We start from the raw sequence: 23484 nt of genomic DNA on the forward strand, positions 1-23484 counted from the left end.
AAAAGCAGAGGTTCGCGCTTTCAGCTTTGCGCGAATGCTGCCATCAATCCACGGTTTCTGGTTGGGGAAGATTTTAATAGTCGCTGTGGGTCCAACATCACTGATGCACTTGCTAATAAACTCACTCACCGAATCAGCGTATTCATCAATGTTATTGTCCTACGCTATACGATTGTTCGGGACCAGTGTTGAACAGACCTGAGCTCGAGAGTTTCCTGTTTTAGTTTCTGTCTTTAGGCTGGGAGCAACAAAATGGAGTCGTGGTTAGATTCGGCGAAAGGAGGACGGGGGAGGGCTTTGTATGCGTCGTGGAAGTTAGAGTAACAATGATCCAGGGTTTTGCCAGCCCGGGTCACGCATTCGATATGCGTAAAAATTTAGGGAGCCTTGTTTTCAGATTAGCCTGGTTAAAATCCCCAGCTAAAATAAATACAGCCTCAGGATATATGGTTTCCAGTTTACATTGAGTCCAATGAAGTTCTTTCAAGGCCGTCGATGTGTCTGCTTGGGGGGGATATACACGACTGTGATTATAATCTAAGATAATTATCTTGGTAGATAATGCGGTCGGCATTTGATTGTAAGCTAGCTACCATACCGGTGTCTAGACCCACTCCATACTGCTGTAATGATATGCTACAGTGGGGCAAAAAATTATTTAGTCAGCCACCAATTGTGCAAGTTCTCCCACTTAAAAAGGTGTAATACCTATGTAATTTTCATCATAGGTATTACACTTCAACTAGGACAGACAAAATGAGGAAAAAAATTCCAGAAAATCACATTGTAGGATTTTTAATTAATTTATTTGCAAATTATGGTGGAAAATAAGTATTTGGTCAATAACAAAAGTTTCTCAATACTTTGTTATATACCCTTTGTTGGCAATGACAGAGGTCAAACATTTTCTGTAAGTCTTCACAAGGTTTTCACACACTGTTGCTGGTATTTTGGCCCATTCCTCCATGCAGATCACCTCTAGAGCCGTGATATTTTGGGGCTGTTGCTGGGCAACACGGACTTTCAACTCCCTCCAAATATTTTCTATGGGGTTGAGATCTGGAGACTGGCTAGGCCACTCCAGGACCTTGAAATGCTTCTTACGAAGCCACTCCTTCGTTGCCCGGGCGGTGTGTTTGGGATCATTGTCATGTTGAAAGACCCAGCCATGTTTCATCTTCAATGCCCTTGCTGATGGAAGGAGGTTTTCACTCAAAATCTCACGATACATGGCCCCATTCATTCTTTCCTTTACACGGATCAGTCGTCTTGGTCCCTTTGCAGAAAAACAGTCCCAAAGCATGATGTTTCCACCCCCATGCTTCACAGTAGGTATGGTGTTCTTTGGATGCAACTCAACATTCTTTATCCTCCAAACACGACGAGTTGAGTTTTTACCAAAAGGTTCTATTTTGGTTTCATCTGACCATATGACATTCTCCCAATCTTCTTCTGGATCATCCAAATGCTCTCTAGCAAACTTCAGACGGGCCTGGACATTAACTGGCTTAAGGAAGGGGACACGTCTTTAGAAGTTCTCTCCAAACCATCTATTATTGTGTCCGTCCACATAGTACTTGTGTTTTAGTATAGATTAATGTATTGTGTTCTAGGTGAGGGTGGTGCAGGACTCTGTGAACATCTCTGGCCAGTCCAACATGATTTAGTTATGATCATGTAAATGTATAGATAATGTATGGATAATGTATTGTATGTTATATTATATTCTAGGTGTACATCTGTAAATAGTCAATCCAATCTACCTACCTCATCCCCATATTGTTTTTATTTACTTTGCTGCTCTTTTGCATACAAGTATCACTACCTACACACCATCATCTGCTCATCTATCACTCCAGTGTTAATCTGCTAAACTGTAATTACTTCGCTACTATGGCCTATTTATTGCCTTACCATCGTCACTCTGTATATAGACTTTTTCTATTGTGTTATAGTCTGTATGTTTGTTTATGTGTAACTCTGTGTTGTTGTTTGTGTCACAGTGCTTTGCTATATCTTGGCCAGGTCGCAGTTGTAAATGAGAACTTGTTCTCAACTGGCCTACCTGGTTAAATAAAGGTGAAATAAAACAAATTAAATTAAAAGTTGAATGTGGTTCAGGACTCTGTGTACATCTCTGGCCAGCCCAGCATGATTTAGTATTGATCATGTATTGTATGTTATATTACAGGTGAGTGTGGTGCAGGACTCTGTGAACATCTCTGGCCAGTCCAACATGAACATGCTGAAGGTACCAGAGTGCCAGCTGTCAGATGACCTGGGGAACCTGTGGCAGTGTTCCCGCTTCACTGATTGTTCCCTCTATGTGGGAGGGCAGGAGTTCAAGGCACACAAATCCATCCTGGCAGGTAACACTACTACTACACCACCACTACTACTACTACTACACCACGAATACCCTCTACTAAACTACTGCTACACTACTACTACTACACTACTACTACTACTACTACTACACCACTAATACACTGCTACTAATACTACACCACCAATATACTACTACTGCTACTACAATACTACTGCTACACCACTAATACACTACGACTAAACTACTGCTACACTGCTACTACTACATCACTAATACACTACTACTACTACTACACCACCAAGACATTACTTATGTTACAACAGCACTACTACTACTACTACAATACATCTACTACTACACCAATACTAAACTACTGCTACACCACCAATACACTACTACAATACTACTGCTACACTACTAATACACTACTACTAAACTACTGCTACAGTACTACTACATCACTAATACACTACTACAACACTACTAAACTACTGCTACATTACTACAATAGTGCTGCACCACTACTAAACTACTGTTACAATACTAATACACTACTACTCAACTACTGCTACAGTACTACTACATCACTAATACACTACTACACCACTACTAAACTACTGCTACACTACCACTACACTACTACTACTACAATACTTTTGCTACACCACTAATACACTACTACTAAGCTACTGCTACAGAACTACTACATCACTAATACACTACTACTACAATACTTCTGCTACACCACTAATACACTACTACTAAACTACTACTACTACTACTACATCACTAATACACTACTACTACAACACCACTACTACTGCACCACCACTAAACTACTACTACTACTACTACTCTACTGCGACACTTCTACTACTGCATCACGAATACACTATTACTACTACACCACTACTAAACTACTGCTACTCAGCTACTACACCACCAATACTTTTCTTCTACTACTACTATTACTACAACACTATTTCTACTACACCACTACTTAACTACTGCTACACCACTACTACTACTACTACATCACGTATACACTACTACAACTACTACACCAATACTACTACTACTACTACACCACTACTACAATACTACTACTTCAACATTACTACTACTACTACTACACCACTACTAAACTACTGCTACACTACTACTACTACACAACTACATAACGAATACACTGCTACTAATACACCGCTACTAAACTTTTGCTACACTACCACTACTACTACACCACTAATACACTACTTCTACTACTACTACTTCAATACCACCACTACTACTACTGCTACACCACTAATGCACCACTTCTACTACTACTACTTCAATACCACCACTACTACTACTGCTACTACACCACTAATACACTACTACTAGTGCTACTACATCACTAATGCATTACTTCTACACCACTAATTTACAACTTCTACACTGCTACTCCATTACCACTTCACTACTACTATGCTACTGCGCCAATACTACTACGCTACTACACCATTACTACTACCAATACACACCTCCTACTACTACCCTAATACTACACTACATCTACACTACTACAACTGCCACACTACTACAGGACTAGGAACAGTGGGTTAACTGCCTTGTTCAGGGGCAGAATGACAGATGTTTACCTTGTCAGCTCGGGGATTCGATCTTGCAACCTATAACCACTAGGCTGGCTACCTGCCGCCCCAAACTACACTATTAAACAATTACTACTACAGGACTACACCAATACTACCACACCGCCACTATTACGACACCACCACTACTACTACATCACTACTACTACGACATCACCACTATTACGACACCAACATTGCTACTACCCCATCGCTACCCCACCATTACTACTACACCACTGCTATTACCCCACCACTATTACGACACCATTACTACTACACCTACACCACCGCTACTACTACACCACCACTACTACTACACCACCACTACTACTACACCACCACTACTACTACACCACCACTACTACTACTACTACTACCACTATTACTACATCACCACTATTACTACATCACCACTACTACTACACCACCACTACTACTACTACACCACTACTACACCACTATTATGACACCATTACTACTACTGCACCACTACTACAACACCACCACTACTACTACACCACCACTATTACGACACCACCACTATTACTACACCACCACTACTACTACACCACCACTACTATTACGACACCACTACTATTACGACACCATTACTACTACTACTACTACACCATCACCACTACTACTACTACACCACCACTACTACTACTACACCACTACTAGTACACCACTATTACGACACCATTACTACTACTACACCACCACTACAACACCACCACTACTACGACACCACCACTACTACTACATCACCACTATTACTACACCACCACTACTACTACACCACTACTACTACTACACCACTATTACGACACTATTACTACTACTACACCACTACTACGACACCACCACTACTACGACACCACCACTACTACTACACCACCACTATTACGACACCACCACTACTACTACACCACCACTACTACTACACCACTACTACGACACGACCACTACTACTACACCACCACTATTACGACACCACCACTACTACACCACCACTACTACTACACCACTACTACGACACCACCACTACTACTACACCACCACTACTACTACACCACCACTACTACTACACCACCACTACTACGACACCACCACTACTACTACACCACCATTACTACTACACCACCACTACTACTACACCAAAACATTACGACACCACCACTACTACACCATTACAACTAAACTACTAGTTCCCGTTATGTGGGAGGGCAGGAGTTTAAGGCACACAAATCCATGCTAGCAGGTAATACTTTTCCTCCAGCAGTACCTGGGTTTTAATCCCCTGACCCTAGCCCTCCCCTCCCTCTGGCTATCTCCCTTAATCTCCGTCCAGCAGTACCTGGGTTCTAATCCCCTGACCCTAATTGAATATTGCCAGTAGCTGCAACATGAAATTGTGTTAATATGTTATGGGGGTTTTGCCTCGAATCTTACTGCTGTTGTTGTCTTTGATCGACAGCAAGATCCCCCGTCTTTAACGCCATGTTTGAACATGAGATGGAGGAGAGTAAAAAGGTAGGTCTAGTTTTATTTACCTCTTTTATTTGACCCGGAATGACCGTTCCAGAGATTAAAGATACTACCGCTTTACTCCACATAGTGGACACAGGGATTTCAAACACACTATTGTCCTGTCTCAGAACCGTGTGGACATCAGTGATGTAGAGCCAGACGTGTTTAAGGAGATGATGGGATTCATCTACACAGGGAAAGCTCCCAACCTGGAGAAGATGGCCGACAACCTGCTGGCAGCTGCTGACAAAGTAAGTCATAGTCATAAGAAATTATCTGCCTGTTTCAAATGCTGTGTCAGAGCTTGAATTACGTGAGGACACTGTAACCCTACGTTCTGTGCCGTGCTTCTTTCCCACTACCCTGTACTGCTATGGGGAGATCATGTAACCCTACAATTATCTTCTCTCTCACTACTACTGTTATGGGGAGATGGTGTATTTGTATTTATTAGGGATCCCCATTAGCTACTCTTCCTGGGGTTTATTAGGGATCCCCATTAACTTCTCTTCCTGGGGTTTATTAGGGAACCCCATTAGCTACTCTTTCTGGGGTTTATTAGGGATCCCCATTAGCTACTCTTCCTGGGGTTTATTAGGGATCCCCATTAGCTACTCTTCCTGGGGTTTATTAGGGATCCCCATTAGGTATTCTTCCTGGGGTTTATTAGGGATCCCCATTAGCTATAAAACAACAGATAAAACAGTGAACTGTTTGTTCTGAATGAGCTAAAGATAAAACAGTACATCATATAACATCCCTACACCCCCACATATACACAACATGTTCAATACCCCCACATATCCACAACATGTTCAATACCACCACATATCCACAACATGTTCAATACCCCCACATATCCACATCACAACATGTTCAATACCAACATGTTCCATACCACCACATATCCACAACATGTTCAATACCACCACATACCACAACATGTTCAATACCCCCACATATCCACAACACAACATGTTCAATACCACCACATATCCACAACATGTTCAATATCACCACATATCCAAAACATGTTCAATACCTCCACATATCCACAACATGTTCAATACCAGCACATATCCACATCACAACATGTTCAATACCACCACATATCCACAACACAACATGTTCAATATCCACAACATGTTCAATACCACCACATATCCACAACACAACATGTTCAATACCCCCACATATCCACATCACAACATGTTCAATACCACCAAATATCCACAACACAACATGTTTAATACCCCCACATATCCACATCACAACATGTTCAATACCTCCACATATCCACAACATGAGAGAGGGAAACGAGGCGGTCTTCTGGTCAGACTCCGGAGACGGGCACAGCGCACACCACTCCCTAGCATTCTTCTTGCCAATGTCCAGTCTCTTGACAACAAGGTTGATGAAATCCGAGCAAGGGTAGCATTCCAGAGGGACATCAGAGACTGTAACGTTCTTTGCTTCACGGAAACGTGGCTTACTGGAGAGACGCTATCCGAAGCGGTGCAGCCAACAGGTTTCTCCACGCATCGCGCAGACAGGAAAAAACATCTTTCTGGTAAAAAGAGGGGCGGGGGCGTATGCCTTATGACTAACGTGACATGGTGCGATGAAAGAAACATACAGGAACTCAAATCCTTCTGTTCACCTGATTTAGAATTCCTCACAATCAAATGTAGACCGCATTATCTACCAAGAGAATTCTCTTCGATTATAATCACAGCCGTATATATCCCCCCCCAAGCAGACACATCGATGGCTCTGAACGAACTTTATTTAACTCTCTGCAAACTGGAAACAATTTATCCGGAGGCTGCATTCATTGTAGCTGGGGATTTTAACAAGGCTAATCTGAAAACAACACTCCCCAAATTTTATCAGCATATCGATTGCGCAACCAGGGGAGGAAAGACCTTGGACCATTGTTACTCTAACTTCCGCGACGCATATAAGGCCCTGCCCCGCCCCCCTTTCGGAAAAGCTGACCACGACTCCATTTTGTTGATCCCTGCCTACAGACAGAAACTAAAACAAGAGGCTCCCACGCTGAGGTCTGTCCAACGCTGGTCCGACCAAGCTGACTCCACACTCCAAGACTGCTTCCATCACGTGGACTGGGAGATGTTTCGTATTGCGTCAGATAACAACATTGACGAATACGCTGATTCGGTGTGCGAGTTCATTAGAACGTGCGTTGAAGATGTCGTTCCCATAGCAACGATTAAAACATTCCCTAACCAGAAACCGTGGATTGATGGCAGCATTCGTGTGAAACTGAAAGCGCGAACCACTGCTTTTAATCAGGGCAAGGTGTCTGGTAACATGACCGAATACAAACAGTGCTGCTATTCCCTCCGCAAGGCTATCAAACAAGCTAAGCGCCAGTACAGAGACAAAGTAGAATCTCAATTCAACGGCTCAGACACAAGAGGCATGTGGCAGGGTCTACAGTCAATCACGGACTACAGGAAGAAACCCAGCCCAGTCACGGACCAGGATGTCTTGCTCCCAGGCAGACTAAATAACTTTTTTGCCCGCTTTGAGGACAATACAGTGCCACTGACACGGCCTGCAACGAAAACATGCGGTCTCTCCTTCACTGCAGCCGAGGTGAGTAAGACATTTAAACGTGTTAACCCTCGCAAGGCTGCAGGCCCAGATGGCATCCCCAGCCGCGCCCTCAGAGCATGCGCAGACCAGCTGGCCGGTGTGTTTACGGACATATTCAATCAATCCCTATACCAGTCTGCTGTTCCCACATGCTTCAAGAGGGCCACCATTGTTCCTGTTCCCAAGAAAGCTAAGGTAACTGAGCTAAATGACTACCGCCCCGTAGCACTCACATCCGTCATCATGAAGTGCTTTGAGAGACTAGTCAAGGACCATATCACCTCCACCCTACCTGACACCCTAGACCCACTCCAATTTGCTTACCGCCCAAATAGGTCCACAGACGATGCAATCTCAACCACACTGCACACTGCCCTAACCCATCTGGACAAGAGGAATACCTATGTGAGAATGCTGTTCATCGACTACAGCTCGGCATTCAACACCATAGTACCCTCCAAGCTCGTCATCAAGCTCGAGACCCTGGGTCTCGACCCCGCCCTGTGCAACTGGGTACTGGACTTCCTGACGGGCCGCCCCCAGGTGGTGAGGGTAGGCAACAACATCTCCTCCCCGCTGATCCTCAACACTGGGGCCCCACAAGGTTGCGTTCTGAGCCCTCTCCTGTACTCCCTGTTCACCCACGACTGCGTGGCCACGCACGCCTCCAACTCAATCATCAAGTTTGCGGACGACACAACAGTGGTAGGCTTGATTACCAACAACGATGAGACGGCCTACAGGGAGGAGGTGAGGGCCCTCGGAGTGTGGTGTCAGGAAAACAACCTCACACTCAACGTCAACAAAACTAAGGAGATGATTGTGGACTTCAGGAAACAGCAGAGGGAACACCCCCCTATCCACATCGATGGAACAGTAGTGGGGAGGGTAGCAAGTTTTAAGTTCCTCGGCATACACATCACAGACAAACTGAATTGGTCCACTCACACAGACAGCATCGTGAAGAAGGCGCAGCAGCGCCTCTTCAACCTCAGGAGGCTGAAGAAATTCGGCTTGTCACCAAAAGCACTCACAAACTTCTACAGATGCACAATCGAGAGCATCCTGGCGGGCTGTATCACCGCCTGGTATGGCAACTGCACCGCCCTCAACCGTAAGGCTCTCCAGAGGGTAGTGAGGTCTGCACAACGCATCACCGGGGGCAAACTACCTGCCCTCCAGGACACCTACACCACCCGATGTCACAGGAAGGCCATAAAGATCATCAAGGACATCAACCACCCGAGCCACTGCCTGTTCACCCCGCTATCATCCAGAAGGCGAGGTCAGTACAGGTGCATCAAAGCTGGGACCGAGAGACTGAAAAACAGCTTCTATCTCAAGGCCATCAGACTGTTAAACAGCCACCACTAACACTGAGTGGCTGCTGCCAACACACTGACACTGACTCAACTCCAGCCACTTTAATAATGGGAATTGATGGGAAATGATGTAAATATATCACTAGCCACTTTAAACAATGCTACCTTATATAAATGTTACTTACCCTACATTATTCATCTCGTATGCATACGTATATACTGTACTCTATATCATCGACGGTATCCTTATGTAATACATGTATCACTAGCCACTTTATACTATACTATGCCACTTTGTTTACATACTCATCTCATTTGTACATACTGTACCCGATACCATCTACTGTATCTTGCCTATGCTGCTCTGTACCATCACTCATTCATATATCCTTATGTACATATTCTTTATCCCCTTACACTGTGTACAAGACAGTAGCTTTGGAATTGTTAGTTAGATTACTTGTTATTACTGCATTGTCGGAACTAGAAGCACAAGCATTTCGCTACACTCGCATTAACATCTGCTAACCATGTGTATGTGACAAATAAAATTTTATTTGATTTGATTTGATTTGTTCAATACTACCACATATCCACAACATGTTCAATACCCCCACATATCCATAACACAACATGTTCAATACCACCACATATCCACAACATGTTCAATACCACCACATATCCACAACATGTTCAATACTACCACATATCCACAACATGTTCAATACCCCCACATATCCACAACACAACATGTTCAATACCTCCACATATCCACAACATGTTCAATACTACCACATATCCACACCATGTTCAATACCCCCACATATCCACAACACAACATGTTCAATACCACCACATATCCACAACATGTTCAATACCTCCACATATCCACAACATGTTCAATACCACCACATATCCATAACATGTTCAATACCCCCACATATCCACAACACAACATGTTCAATACCACCACATATGCACAACACAACATGTTCAATATCCACAACATGTTCAATACCACCACATATCCACATCACAACATGTTCAATACCACCACATATCCATAACATAATCAATACCACCACATATCCACAACACAACATGTTTAATACCATCCCATATCCACAACATGTTTAATACCACCACATATCCACAACATGTTCAATATCACCACATATCCACAACATGTTCAATACCTCCACATATCCACAACATGTTCAATACCACCACATATCCACAACACATGTTCAATATCCACAACATGTTCAATACCACCACATATCCACAACACAACATGTTCAATACCACCACATATCCACAACATAATCAATACCACCACATATCCACAACATGTTCAATACCACCACATATCCACAACACAACATGTTCAATACCACAACATATCCACAACATGTTCAATATCACCACATATCAGCAACACAACATGTTCAATACCACAACATATCCACAACACATTCAATACCACCACATATCCACAACACAATATGTTCAATACCACCACATATCCACAACATGTTCAATACCACATCATATCCACAACACAACATGTTCAATACCACCACATATCCACAACACAACATGTTCAATACCACCACATATCCACAACATGTTCAATACCACCACATATCCACAACATGTTCAATACCACCACATATCCACAACATGTTCAATACCACCACATATTCACAACATGTTCAATACCACCACATATCCACAACACAACATGTTCAATACCACCACATATCCTCAACATGTTCAATACCACAACATGTTTAATACCACCACATATCCACAACACAACATGTTCAATACCACCACATATCCACAACACAACATGTTCAATACAACCACATATCCACAACATGTTCAATACCAGCACATACCCACAACACAACATGTTCAATACCACCACATACAGTGGAGCGAACACGTATTTAGTCAGCCACCAATTGTGCAAGTTCTCCCACTTAAAAAGATGAGAGAGGCCTGTAATTTTCATCATAGGTACACTTCAACTATGATAGACAAAATGAGAAAAAAATCCAGAAAATCACATTGTAGGATTTTTAATGAATTTATTTGCAAATTATGGTGGAAAATAAGTATTTGGTCAATAACAAAAGTTTATCTCAATACTTTGTTATATACCCTTTGTTGGCAATGACGGAGATCAAATGTTTTCTGTAAGTCTTCACAAGGTTTTCACACACTGTTGCTGGTATTTTGGCCCATTCCTCCATGCAGATCTCCTCTAGATCAGTGATGTTTTGGGGCTGTTGCTGGGCAACACGGACTTTCAACTCCCTCCAAATATTTTCTATGGGGTTGAGATCTGGAGACTGGCTAGGCCACTCCAGGACCTTGAAATGCTTCTTACGAAGCCACTCCTTCGTTGCCCGGGCGGTGTGTTTGGGATCATTGTCATGCTGAAAGACCCAGCCATGTTTCATCTTCAATGCCCTTGCTGATGGAAGGAGGTTTTCACTCAAAATCTCACGATACATGGCCCCATTCATTCTTTCCTTTACACGGATCAGTTGTCCTGGTCCCTTTGCAGAAAAACAGCCCCAAAGCATGATGTTTCCACCCCCATGCTTCACAGTAGGTATGGTGTTCTTTGGATGCAACTCAGCATTCTTTGTCCTCCAAACACGACGAGTTGAGTTTTTACCAAAAAGTTATATTTTGGTTTCATCTGACCATATGACATTCTCCCAATCTTCTTCTGGATCATCCAAATGCTCTCTAGCAATCTTCAGACGGGCCCTAAACATTGTCAGACTCCAGCCACCCTAGTCAAGGTGTTTTATCTGCTACCGGAGCGCCAAGTCTAGGTTCAAGAGGCTTCTAAACAGCTTCTACCCCCAAGCCATAAGACTCCTGAACATCTAATCAAATGGCTACCCAAACTATTTGCATTGCCCCCCCTCCCTTCCCCCTGTCTTCTACACTGCTGCTACTCTATTATTATCTATGCATAGTCACTTTAATAACTCTATCTACATATTACCTCAATTACCTCGACACCGGTGCCCCGCACATTAGCTCTGTACCGGTACCCCCTGTATATAGCCTCCACATTGACTCTGTACCGGTACCCCCTGTATATAGCGTCCACATTGACTTAATTATTTGTTATTCTTAACTCTTACTTGTTTAGGTATTTTCTTAAAACTGCATTGTTGGTTATGGGCTTGTAAGTAAGCATTTCACTGTTAGGTCGACACCTGTTGTATTTGGCGCATGTGACAAATACAATTTGATTCGAGTCTAACAAGACAGTCCGTCCCCACAATCATTTTATGATCAATTTTTCTCAGCCAATCATCAGTAATTTGTGTAAGTGCTGTGCTTGTTGATTGTCCTTCGCTATAAGCTTGCTGAAATTCTGTTGTCAATTAGTATACTGTGAAATATCATTGTATCTGGTCAAACACAATTTTTTCCAAAAGTTTTCTAAGGGTTGATAACAGGCTGATTGGTTGGCTATTTGAGCCAGTAAAGGGGGCTTTACTATTCTTAGGTAGCGTAATGACTTTAGCTTCCCTCCAGGCCTGAAGGCCACACACTCTCTAGTAGGCTTAAATTGAAGATGTGGCAAATAGGAGTGGCAATATCATCTGCTATTATCCTCAGTAATTTTCCATCCAAGTTGTCAGACCGATGTGGCTTGTCATTGTTGATTGACAATTTTTTTTCACCTCTTCCACACTCACTTTACGGAATTCAAAAGTAATTTGGTCAGATATACTTGGATGTGTAGTGTCGGCGTTTGTTGCCGGCATGTCATCCCTAAGTTTGCTTATCTTGCCAATGAAAAAGTAATTAAAGTAGTTTGCAATATCAGTGGGCTTTGTGATGAATGAGCCATCTGTTTCAATGAATAATGGAGCCGAGTCTGCTTTTTTTCCCAAAATGTTGTTTAAGGTGCCCCAAAGCTTTTTACTATCATTCTTTATATAATTTATCTTTGTTTCATAGTATAGTTTATTTTTATTCAGTTTAGTCACATGATTTCTTAATTTGCAGTACGTTTGCCAATCAGTTGGGCTGCCAGACTTATTTGCCATTCCTTTTGCCTCATCCCTCTCAACCATACAATGTTTCAATTCCTCATCAACCCAAAGGGATTTAACTGTTTTTACAGTCATTTTCTTAATGGGTAATTAGTAACTGGAATAAGTTGTTTCTTAAATGTGTCAAGTGCAGCGTCTGGTTGCTCCTCATTACACACCACAGACCAACAAATATTATTTACATCAACAACATAGGAATCAGTACAAAACGTCTTGTATGACCTCTTATACACCTATATTAGGCCCAGCCTTTGGAACTTTTGGTTTCCCTAGACATGGCTACGATATAGGGATCACTACATCCGATGAATCTGGATACTGCTTTAAAGCACATTTCTGCAGCATTAGTAAAGATATGATCAATACATGATTTAATTCCTGTGCTGTTTGTAACTACCCTGGTAGGTTGACTGATAACCTGATCCATGTTGCAGGCACTAATTACAGGTTGAAGCTTTCTCTTGAGTGGGCAGCTTGATGAAAGCCAGTCAATATTTAAATCACCCAGAAAATATACCTCCAGGTTGATATCACATACATTATCAACCATTTCACACATATTATCCAGATACTGACTGTTAGCACTTGGTGGTCTATAGCAGCTTCCCACCAGAATGGGCTTTAGGTGAGTCAGATGAACCTGTAGCCATATGACTTCAACAGTATTTAACATGAGATCGTCTCTAAGCTTTACAGGAATGTGGTTCTGAATATAAACAGCAACACCGTCTCCATTTCTTTCTTTTCGGAAAATGTTATAACTAGTCTTGCTACCACTGTATCATCAAAGGTATTATCTAAATTAGTGTCAGAGATAGTCAGAATATGAATGTCATCTGTAACAAGCAAGTTTTCCACTTCATGGACCTTGTTTCTTAATATGGGCTATTTTTAGCACTTTTCCTCGTTGCTTGATTGTTTTTAAATGCTTTACTGGGAAGCTTATCAGAAGTAGACTTGCTTATGTTATTCATATTGGAGCTGATAGTGCAGGGTGAGCTGCATAAAGTGGTCTTCCTACTAGGACACCACCTCAGTGGTCTCCCTACTGGGACACACCACCTCAGTGGTCTCCCTACTGGGACACACCACCTCAGTGGTCTCCCTACTGGGACACACCACCTCAGTGGTCTCCCTACTGGGACACACCACCTCAGTGGTCTCCCTACTGGGACACACCACCTCAGTGGTCTCCCTACTGGGACACACCACCTCAGTGGTCTCCCTACTGGGACACACCACCTCAGTGGTCTCCCTACTGGGACACACCACCTCAGTGCTAACAGTGTAACTCTGGTTCATAGGCGCATGATTACTGCATACATTAGCTGTAGGATTAACAAAGGTATTCAGGACAATTAGGGGGACATAAATTAAATGACTTACATTGTGTCTGCCAACGCCCCTAGGATAATGTATTTTTAATGCAGCATTATGACGACTCATTGTCACAATGGTAGGGATTAACTGAGCTGTTCCTGGATCATTTACCAGTCATTGTTTCAAAGCAGCCTTGAAATGCGTGGATAGAGTCCAGGACCCAAGATGACTGTAACCCTACAATCAAATCAAATTGTATTTGTCACATGCGCCGGATACAACAGGTGTAGGTAGACCTTACAGTGAATTGCCGACTTACAACAATGCAGTTTTAAGAAAATGCCTATATAAAAAAAAAAAGTAAGAGATAATTTAAGAACAGCAGTAAAATAACAATAGCGGTGCTATATACAGGGGGTACCGGTACAGAGTCAATTCTCTTCTCTCCCAGTAAACTGTTATTCTTCTATTCAGACCGACTCCTAACCACCCCTAACCCTCTCCTCTCTCTCCACCAGTATGCCTTGGAGCGTTTAAAGGTGATGTGTGAAGAGGCTCTGTGCACCAGCCTCTCTGTGGAGAACGTGGCTGATACCCTGATCCTGGCGGACTTACACAGTGCAGAGCAGCTCAAAGCACAAGCCATAGATTTTATCAACAGGCAAGTATCTGTAGAAAGTCCCAGTGATGAATCCCTCCTGCCAGCCGTGTTTACCTTCTCTCAGCGCTGCTCTGTTATCTCCTGTAGGTGCAGCGTCCTCCGACAGCTGGGCTGTAAAGATGGGAAAAACTGGAATAGCAGGTATGGACACAGCACCTCATAATAATAATAATAATAATAATAATAATGGGGAGTATGTAACTAGCTGATATACATGCATATATGACACCAGCTTAATAACAAACTCTTATCTCTTCCAAAGATAATTCATTGTTATAGCCTCAGAGCCAGGCAGGGGGGAGAGAGAGTGAGCCAGGCAGGCGGGGGGAGAGAGTGAGCCAGGCAGGGGGGGAGAGAGAGTGAGCCAGGCAAGGGGGGGGGGGAGAGAGTGAGCCAGGCAAGGGGGGGGGGGGGAGTGAGCCAGGCAAGGGGGGGAGAGAGTGAGCCAGGTAGGGGGGGAGAGAGAGTGAGCCAGGCAAGGGGGGGAGAAGGAGAGAGAGTGAGCCAGGCAAGGGGGGGAGAAGGAGAGAGAGTGAGCCAGGCAGGGGGGGAGAAGGAGAGAGAGTGAGCCAGGCAAGGGGTGGAGATTAATAGACTACATGGATGGGAGGGTTGTATTTATTCTATCATTACAGCCCCAGTCATCTAAATTGTTTTTTATTGTCTCTGTTTTAATTTCCTGTCTGTGTGGTTGCATTGCAGTCATGCCACGGACATAATGGAGACGGCAGGCTGGAAGTCAATGATCCAGTCCCACCCTCACTTAGTGGCCGAGGCCTTCAGAGCCTTGGCATCGGCACAGTGCCCTCCCTTCGGCCTGCCGAGGAAACGCCTAAAACAGTCCTGACTGCTACAGCCCTCTGATCCAGACAGAGAGCTGAGGCAGCCCACTGATCCAGACAGAGAGCTGAGGCAGCCCACTGATCCAGCCCACTGATCCAGACAGAGAGCTGAGGCAGCCCACTGATCCAGACTGAGAGCTGAGGCAGCCCACTGATCCAGACTGAGAGCTGAGGTAGCCCTCTGATCCAGACTGAGAGCTGAGGCAGCCCTCTGATCCAGACTGAGAGCTGAGGCAGCCCTCTGATCCAGACTGAGAGCTGAGGCAGCCCTCTGATCCAGACTGAGAGCTGAGGCAGCCCTCTGATCCAGACTGAGAGCTGAAGCAGCCCTCTGATCCAGACTGAGAGCTGAGGCAGCCCTCTGATCCAGACTGAGAGCTGAGGCAGCCCTCTAATCCAGACAGAGCTGAGACACCATGGGGACACAGGACTATGAAGAAGAGATCCCCCCAGTTCCCTCATAGACTGTCCGTCTCATCCTATTGGTTTCTATCTGATCAGGGCTGGTAGCATGGGAGACTGACTCCAACTGGTAGAAAGTAACGTTTGGTTTTGGTCCTCAAGTTTTGTCGCTATTTTTCTGTCATTTCAAATGGCCTTAATCTATCTGCCGTTGGAGCTGATCCACTGTGTTCTCTCTATTTGACTCTGTACCTGCCCCGTCCCACAGACCAGGCTGCCCCGTCCCACAGACCAGGCTGCCCCGTCCCACAGACCAGGCTGCCCCGTCCCACAGACCAGGCTGCCCCGTCCCACAGACCAGGCTGCCCCGTCCCACAGACCAGGCTGCCCCGTCCCACAGACCAGGCTGCCTCCAGATTGCACTAGTTCCCATAGTAATTTTGATATGGAATTCTATAGGGACGTGTTAAGCGTTTGATTCATGGGAAATATTATATATTTGTAATGTTAAGCCCATTTTGTGACTAGACATTAAAAATCGTGAACACTTTCAGTGCAAAGTCAATTCTTTACACTTTTTAGAAGATGAGTATGCCCCATATTGATGGCACCATTTCTATGTAAATGACTGTTCAACCATCTTCAGAAGGTGTTTCCTGGTGTTAAAAGACTGTGTTGATGCTGTTATTATTGTATGGAAGACTTGAACATGTCGATAGTCTCTGCCTCTACACTAGAAAAAGTATTGGACGAATAGGAAAGGCTCTTTCCCCAAACAGTCTCCCATTGGATGATGGGAGACTTATGCAAAGAGCAATCTATAGATTCAACTTCAAGAGATTTAGGTTTCCATACTACTACCAACATGCAAATATTATACACTGAGTATACAAAACATTAGGAACACTTTCTCTTTCCATGACATAGACTGACCAGGTGAAAGCTATGATCCCTTATCGATGTTACTTGTTAAATCCACTTCAATCAGTGTAGATGAAGGGGAGGATACATGGTAAATAAGGATTTATAAGCCTTGAGACATGACATTATGTATGCGTGCCATTCAGAGGGTGAGTGGGCAAGACAAAAGATTTAAGTGCCTTTGAACGGGGTATGGTAGTAGGGGCCAGGTGCACCCGTTTGAGTGTGTCAAGAACTGCAACGCTGCCGGGTTTTTCACGCTCAACAGTTTCCTGTGTGTATCAAGAATAGTCCACCACCCAAAGGACATCAAGCCAACTTCACACAACTGTGGAAAGCATTGGAGTCAGCATCAGTGAGGAACTCTTTCAACACCTTCTAGAGCATGCCCTGAAGAATTGGGGCTGTTCTGAGGGCAAAAGGGGGTTGCAACTCAATATTAGGAAGGTGTTCCTAATGTTTTGTACACTCATGGTATATTCTTAATCTATTGTGCTTGGCAAAAGATAAACATGGGAAAGACTAATGCATGGTCCTGTATTTTTTTCTGCAATTATCTACAAGTATCTGTAAAGGATTTTAATTAATTGAGTCCAGTCAGTGCAAACTAGGCTCCAACAGTCTTGGACGTGTACAGGGTGCTGAGTATCACTGTCCATTATTACTGTCTTTGTTATAGGGGTCAGGGGTCAGGCCAGCTTCACATTCTAAGCAGTCAGGACCTCAAATGATTCAATTCATCAATGGAAGAAATGTAAACTTTTCCTGATCTGAACCTGCATGAATGGTTCACGTTGGCCGTACAGCCATGATGTGTGTATTGATGGGTCACATGTTGGTCGTTAACAGTGTGTCATAGCTGCTGTTATGTGGTATGGCAGATGCCTATTTAGAAGATTTTGTAAATGACAGAAAGTGACATCCTTTTACATGGAATTACTCAGTCATTCTGTGTTCTGTTGCAATGTTGGAAAAAGATTGTTGTCTGAGAGAATGCCTGCATTAACTCATTAAAGATGCATCTTTATTTACCTGCCATTAATTCATCACGTGGTCAAGTGTTCTGTGATGGCTGTTATATCTGTGCTGTTCTATTGATTTGTCCTTTACTTCACCAGGTCTGTCTGGCTGTTGCAGGCAGCAGAACGTTCTCCACGGCGTCTCGGAGTTACATTGTGTTGTTTAAATGTTCCCTTTATTTTTTTGAGCAGTGTATCTGTGCTGTTCTATCGATGTGTCCTTTACCTCACCAGGTCTGCCTGGCTGCCTGCTTCTCCTAAACGGTTACTAGTGTAGTCAGTCTTCACACCTGTGAGTCCTCTTCCATAGCTAACATCAAGATGTTACTGCTAAATACATTTGTATTTAACTAATAGAATACGGGCTCCATACGCCACGCGCCATACGCTCCATACGCCACGCGCCATACGGGCTCCATACGCCACGCGCCATACGGGCTCCATACGCCATACGCCATACGCTCCATACGCCACGCGCCATACGCTCCATACGCTACGCTCCATACGCCACGCGCCATACGCTCCATACGCCACGCGCCATACGCTCCATACGCCACGCGCCATACGCTCCATACGCCACGTCAAACCAGCATCCCAGTATTAACACTGCAGCAGCATGAATGTATCTTTGCTCCTGTGATCAAATTAAGCTGCAAACAGTGGCCTCCTTAGTAGTAGATACATCTCCAGACAAATCTCTTCTGTACAACTTGCCCAACACAAAGTCCTGTTCTGCATCTTTAAAGTGTGGTTCATCTATCCCAACTAAACTAAGCATAATGTTCCATCAAACGTAAAGATAAAAGATCATACTGAACCAAGGAGTTGTGAAGACAGGACTGCGGACAATTTTTATTTTATTTAACGAGGCAAGTCAGTTAATAACACATTCTTATTTACAATGATGGCCAAACAGACGACGCTGACTCCCAATCACGGCCGGATGTGATACAGCCTGGATTCGAACCAGCTACTTCAGTGACGCCTAGACCACAGCGCCACTCGGGAGCCCTGGTCCTACAATATCTTCAGAGAGGACAGAGCTGTAGGCCAGTCTGTTTATAGAGGACAGCGCTGTGGTCCAGTCTGTTTGTTACGCTCTCCCTGCCTCTGTGTTTTTATTTGCAGATTGGGGACAGGTGGAGCTGATTGGGTTGTTAAGGTGACAAGTTGCACCTGGGTTTGGGATCAACAAGGTGATAAAAGGTCCTGGTGCCCAGTCTTCCCTCTCTCTCCACAAGCACCATTTTGTTTTGTGATCTGGTTGATTGGTTTTGATTAGGTGCACCTTTAACACACCCATTTTACCTTCATCTCCATTACACCCCTCACATGCTTACTTTCACACTTCACAGGTTAGTTTTCCTTTGTAGTTTTATACTTAGTTATTTCATAAATATTTTTGTTACTCCTTAACTGCCGCTGTGTGGACTCCCCTGTGTCACCAGCTAGAGCCAGGTTGTGACAAGGGCTCATCTGGGATTCTGCCTTGGCTATTTTGACATTATCCCTACTATACATGGTATATTGTAATTTGTTAGCGCTAATTGCTGACTCTTTGGTGGGTCAAGTGGATTGCTTAGTTCTGCTATTGTCCCAGAAGCCTGTATGGCCATTTGTATGCGATATTGTGTATTACATGTTGACTTTTTTGTAGTTGTGTGTTTAATCACACTTCAATTGGTTTTAGAGAAATGACCTTCTAAGGTATCGGGTTGGTGACTTGTTTATTTATTACAAGTTTTGATTTGGTGCATCAGTGGAGAGAAGATGACGAAGTTTATTTTCCTGTACTGTCTAGAGACACTTTGTTCTGTTCCCTGTTGGGTCATCGGATTATGAAGGTGCCATGTCTTTGCCATGTATGACAGTGAGAAGTTTTGAGGCAGACACAACTCATTGCCCAGAGCTATGGTCTTTCCTCCTGTTAGATATAGCGTTGAGTTCCTGCAGGGAGCACGTTGTGCGTCGTTTATTACTCTTGTGTGGTGATAGCGGTCAGAGCAGCTGTCTGGGGGGCACATCCGTGGGTTGGTTACCTGCAAGCTGGTTCCTCCTTCGTGCCAGCGGGCTCTAGTGCATCAATAGCCACCAAAGACTAGGGTAAACAATAGGATTTGGGGAAACTCAAGTGATACACTGATCTGTTTTTGCACTGTTAAGTCAGCTATGTAGTCGATGTGCTCATTAGGGCAGTTCAAAGTTTGGGCTACTAATCTGTTCATTTTGGTTGTAGCATTATGGCGTCTATTGAGGATTTTGTTCATGCTCCTTTTGAAGAGTTGCTTCTGCAGTTTACAGAGGAACAGCTTTTGAAGTTGAGTGAGTATTATCATGTTGGGATTAATGACAAATGTCTCAAGGATACAGTGAGGTCTATTCTGTCAGAATTTGCTTTCAGCTGGTATTTAGAAGGCAGAATTGAGTTCAGCTGTATTGTGCTCTCGATGTTGCAGCATCTCAGGACCCATGCCAAATCTTTTTAGTTTCCTGAGGGGGAATAGGCGTTGTCGTGCCCTCTTCACAACTGTGTTTGGACCTGCTCCACTACAGCCCCGTCGATGAGAATGGGGAAATATCTGCACATCTATCACTCCAGTATTAATGCTAAATTGGTATTATTTTCACCTCTAGGGCCTATTTATTGCCCGCCTCCCTACTCTTGCACACACTGTACATAGATTTTTCTTTTGTGTTATTGACTGTACATGTGTAACTGTGTTTTTGTCGCACTGCTTTGCTTTATATTGGCCAGGTCGCAGTTGTAGATGAGAACTTGTTCTCAACTGGCCTACCTGGTTAAATAAAAGGTCAAAACATATTGATACAACAGTAGCTAAGATGGGGAGAAGTCTGTCCATGATAAGGCGCAGCTCTGCCTTCTAGACTGCACTATAAACAAGGCAGGTCCTACAGGCCCTAGTTTTGTCCCACCTGGACTACTGTTCAGTCCTGTGGTCAGGTGCCACAAAAAAGGACTTTGCAATTGGTTCAGAACAGGGCAGCACGACTGGCCCTTGGATGTACACAGAGAGCAAATATGCATGTCAATCTCTCCTGGCTCAAAGTGGAGGAGAGATTGACTTCATCACTACTTGTATTTATGAGAGGTATTGACATGTTGAATGCACCGAGCTGTCTGTCTAAACTACTGGCACACAGCTCGGACACCTATGCATGCCCCCAGAGGTCTCTTCAGTCCCCAAGTCCAGAACAGACTATGGGAGGTGCACAGTACCACATGGAACCATGACTACATGGAACTCTATTCCACATCAAGTAACTCACTCAAGCAGTAAAATTAGATTTAAAAAAAAACATCTTATGGAACAGCGGGGACTGTGAAGTAACACAAACATAGGTGCGCATATGCACTATATATAAACTCTGCAAAAAAGAAACGTCCCTTTTTCAGGACCCTGTCTTTCAAAGATCATTCGTAAAAATCCAAATAACTTCACAGATCTTAATTTAAAAGGGTTTAAACACTGTTTCCCATGCATGTTCAATAAACAATGAATTAACATGCACCCGTGGAACGGTCATTAAGGTCACAGTTATGAAAATGTAGGACAGTAAAGAGGCCTTTCTACTGACTCTAAAAAACACCCAGGGTCCCTGCTCATCTGCGTGAACATGCCTTAGGCATGCTGCAAGGAGGCATGAGGACTGCAGATGTGTCCAGGGCAATAAATTGCAATGTCCATACTGTGAGACGCTATTTTTTATTTTATTTCACCTTTATTTAACCAGGTAGGCTAGTTAAGAACAAGTTCTCATTTGCAACTGCAACCTGGCCAAGATAAAGCATAGCAGTGTGAACAGACAACACAGAGTTACACATGGAGTAAACAATTAACAAGTCCATAACACAGTAGAAAAAAAGGAGAGTCTATATACATTGTGTGCAAAAGGCATGAGGAGGTAGGCGAATAATTACAATTTTGCAGATTAACACTGGAGTGATAAATGATCAGATGGTCATGTACAGGTGTATTGGTGTGCAAAAGAGCAGAAAAGTAAATAAATAAAAACAGTATGGGGAAGAGGTAGGTAAAAATGGGTGGGCTATTTACCGATAGACTATGTACAGCTGCAACGATCGGTTAGCTGCTCAGATAGCAGATGTTTGAAGTTGGTGAGGGAGATAAAAGTCTCCAACTTCAGCGATTTTTGCAATTCGTTCCAGTCACAGGCAGCAGAGAACTGGAACGAAAGGCGGCCAAATGAGGTGTTGGCTTTAGGGATGATCAGTGAGATACACCTGCTGGAGCGCGTGCTACGGGTGGGTGTTGCCATCATGACCAGTGAACTGAGACCAGGCGGAGCTTTACCTAGCATGGACTTGTAGATGACCTGGAGCCAGTGGGTCTGGCGACGAATATGTAGCGAGGGCCAGCCGACTAGAGCGTACAGGTCGCAGTGGTGGGTGATATAAGGTGCTTTAGTGACAAAACGGATGGCACTGTGATAAACTGCATCCAGTTTGCTGAGTGTTGGAAGCAATTTTGTAGATGACATCGCCGAAGTCGAGGATCGGTAGGATAGTCAGTTTTACTAGGGTAAGTTTGGCGGCGTGAGTGAAGGAGGCTTTGTTGCGGAATAGAAAGCCGACTCTAGATTTGATTTTCGATTGGAGATGTTTGATATGAGTCTGGAAGGAGAGTTTACAGTCTAGCCAGACACCTAGGTACTTATAGATGTCCACATATTCAAGGTCGGAACCATCCAGGGTGGTGATGCTAATCAGGCATGCTGGTGCAGGCAGCGAACGGTTGAAAA

At 43.8% G+C, this 23484-nt stretch overlaps 1 protein-coding gene across 3 annotated transcripts in view; it reads left to right on the top strand.

Annotated features, from left to right (window-relative positions):
* LOC139381020 (speckle-type POZ protein-like A) overlaps positions 1-18729 on the top strand; it is a 55066-nt gene extending 36337 nt beyond the window's left edge. For 2 of the 3 annotated variants that reach the window (XR_011628496.1, XR_011628497.1), the window contains 7 exons: positions 2192-2369; positions 5444-5499; positions 5625-5747; positions 15376-15518; positions 15606-15659; positions 16221-16430; positions 16474-16586. Coding sequence is in view for 1 of the 3 variants with exons in the window: in XM_071124252.1 (XP_070980353.1) it covers positions 2192-2369; positions 5444-5499; positions 5625-5747; positions 15376-15518; positions 15606-15659; positions 16221-16365 (699 nt within the window). In the remaining 2 variants the exon portion in view is untranslated. Of the gene's footprint in view, positions 1-2191; positions 2370-5443; positions 5500-5624; positions 5748-15375; positions 15519-15605; positions 15660-16220 lie in introns of all 3 variants that reach the window. The other variant, XM_071124252.1, reaches the window with a different exon arrangement.
* The last annotated feature ends 4755 nt before the right edge of the window (positions 18730-23484 follow it).

Source organism: Oncorhynchus clarkii, chromosome 22 (assembly GCF_045791955.1).
Source record: "Oncorhynchus clarkii lewisi isolate Uvic-CL-2024 chromosome 22, UVic_Ocla_1.0, whole genome shotgun sequence".
NCBI lineage: Eukaryota > Metazoa > Chordata > Actinopteri > Salmoniformes > Salmonidae > Oncorhynchus > Oncorhynchus clarkii.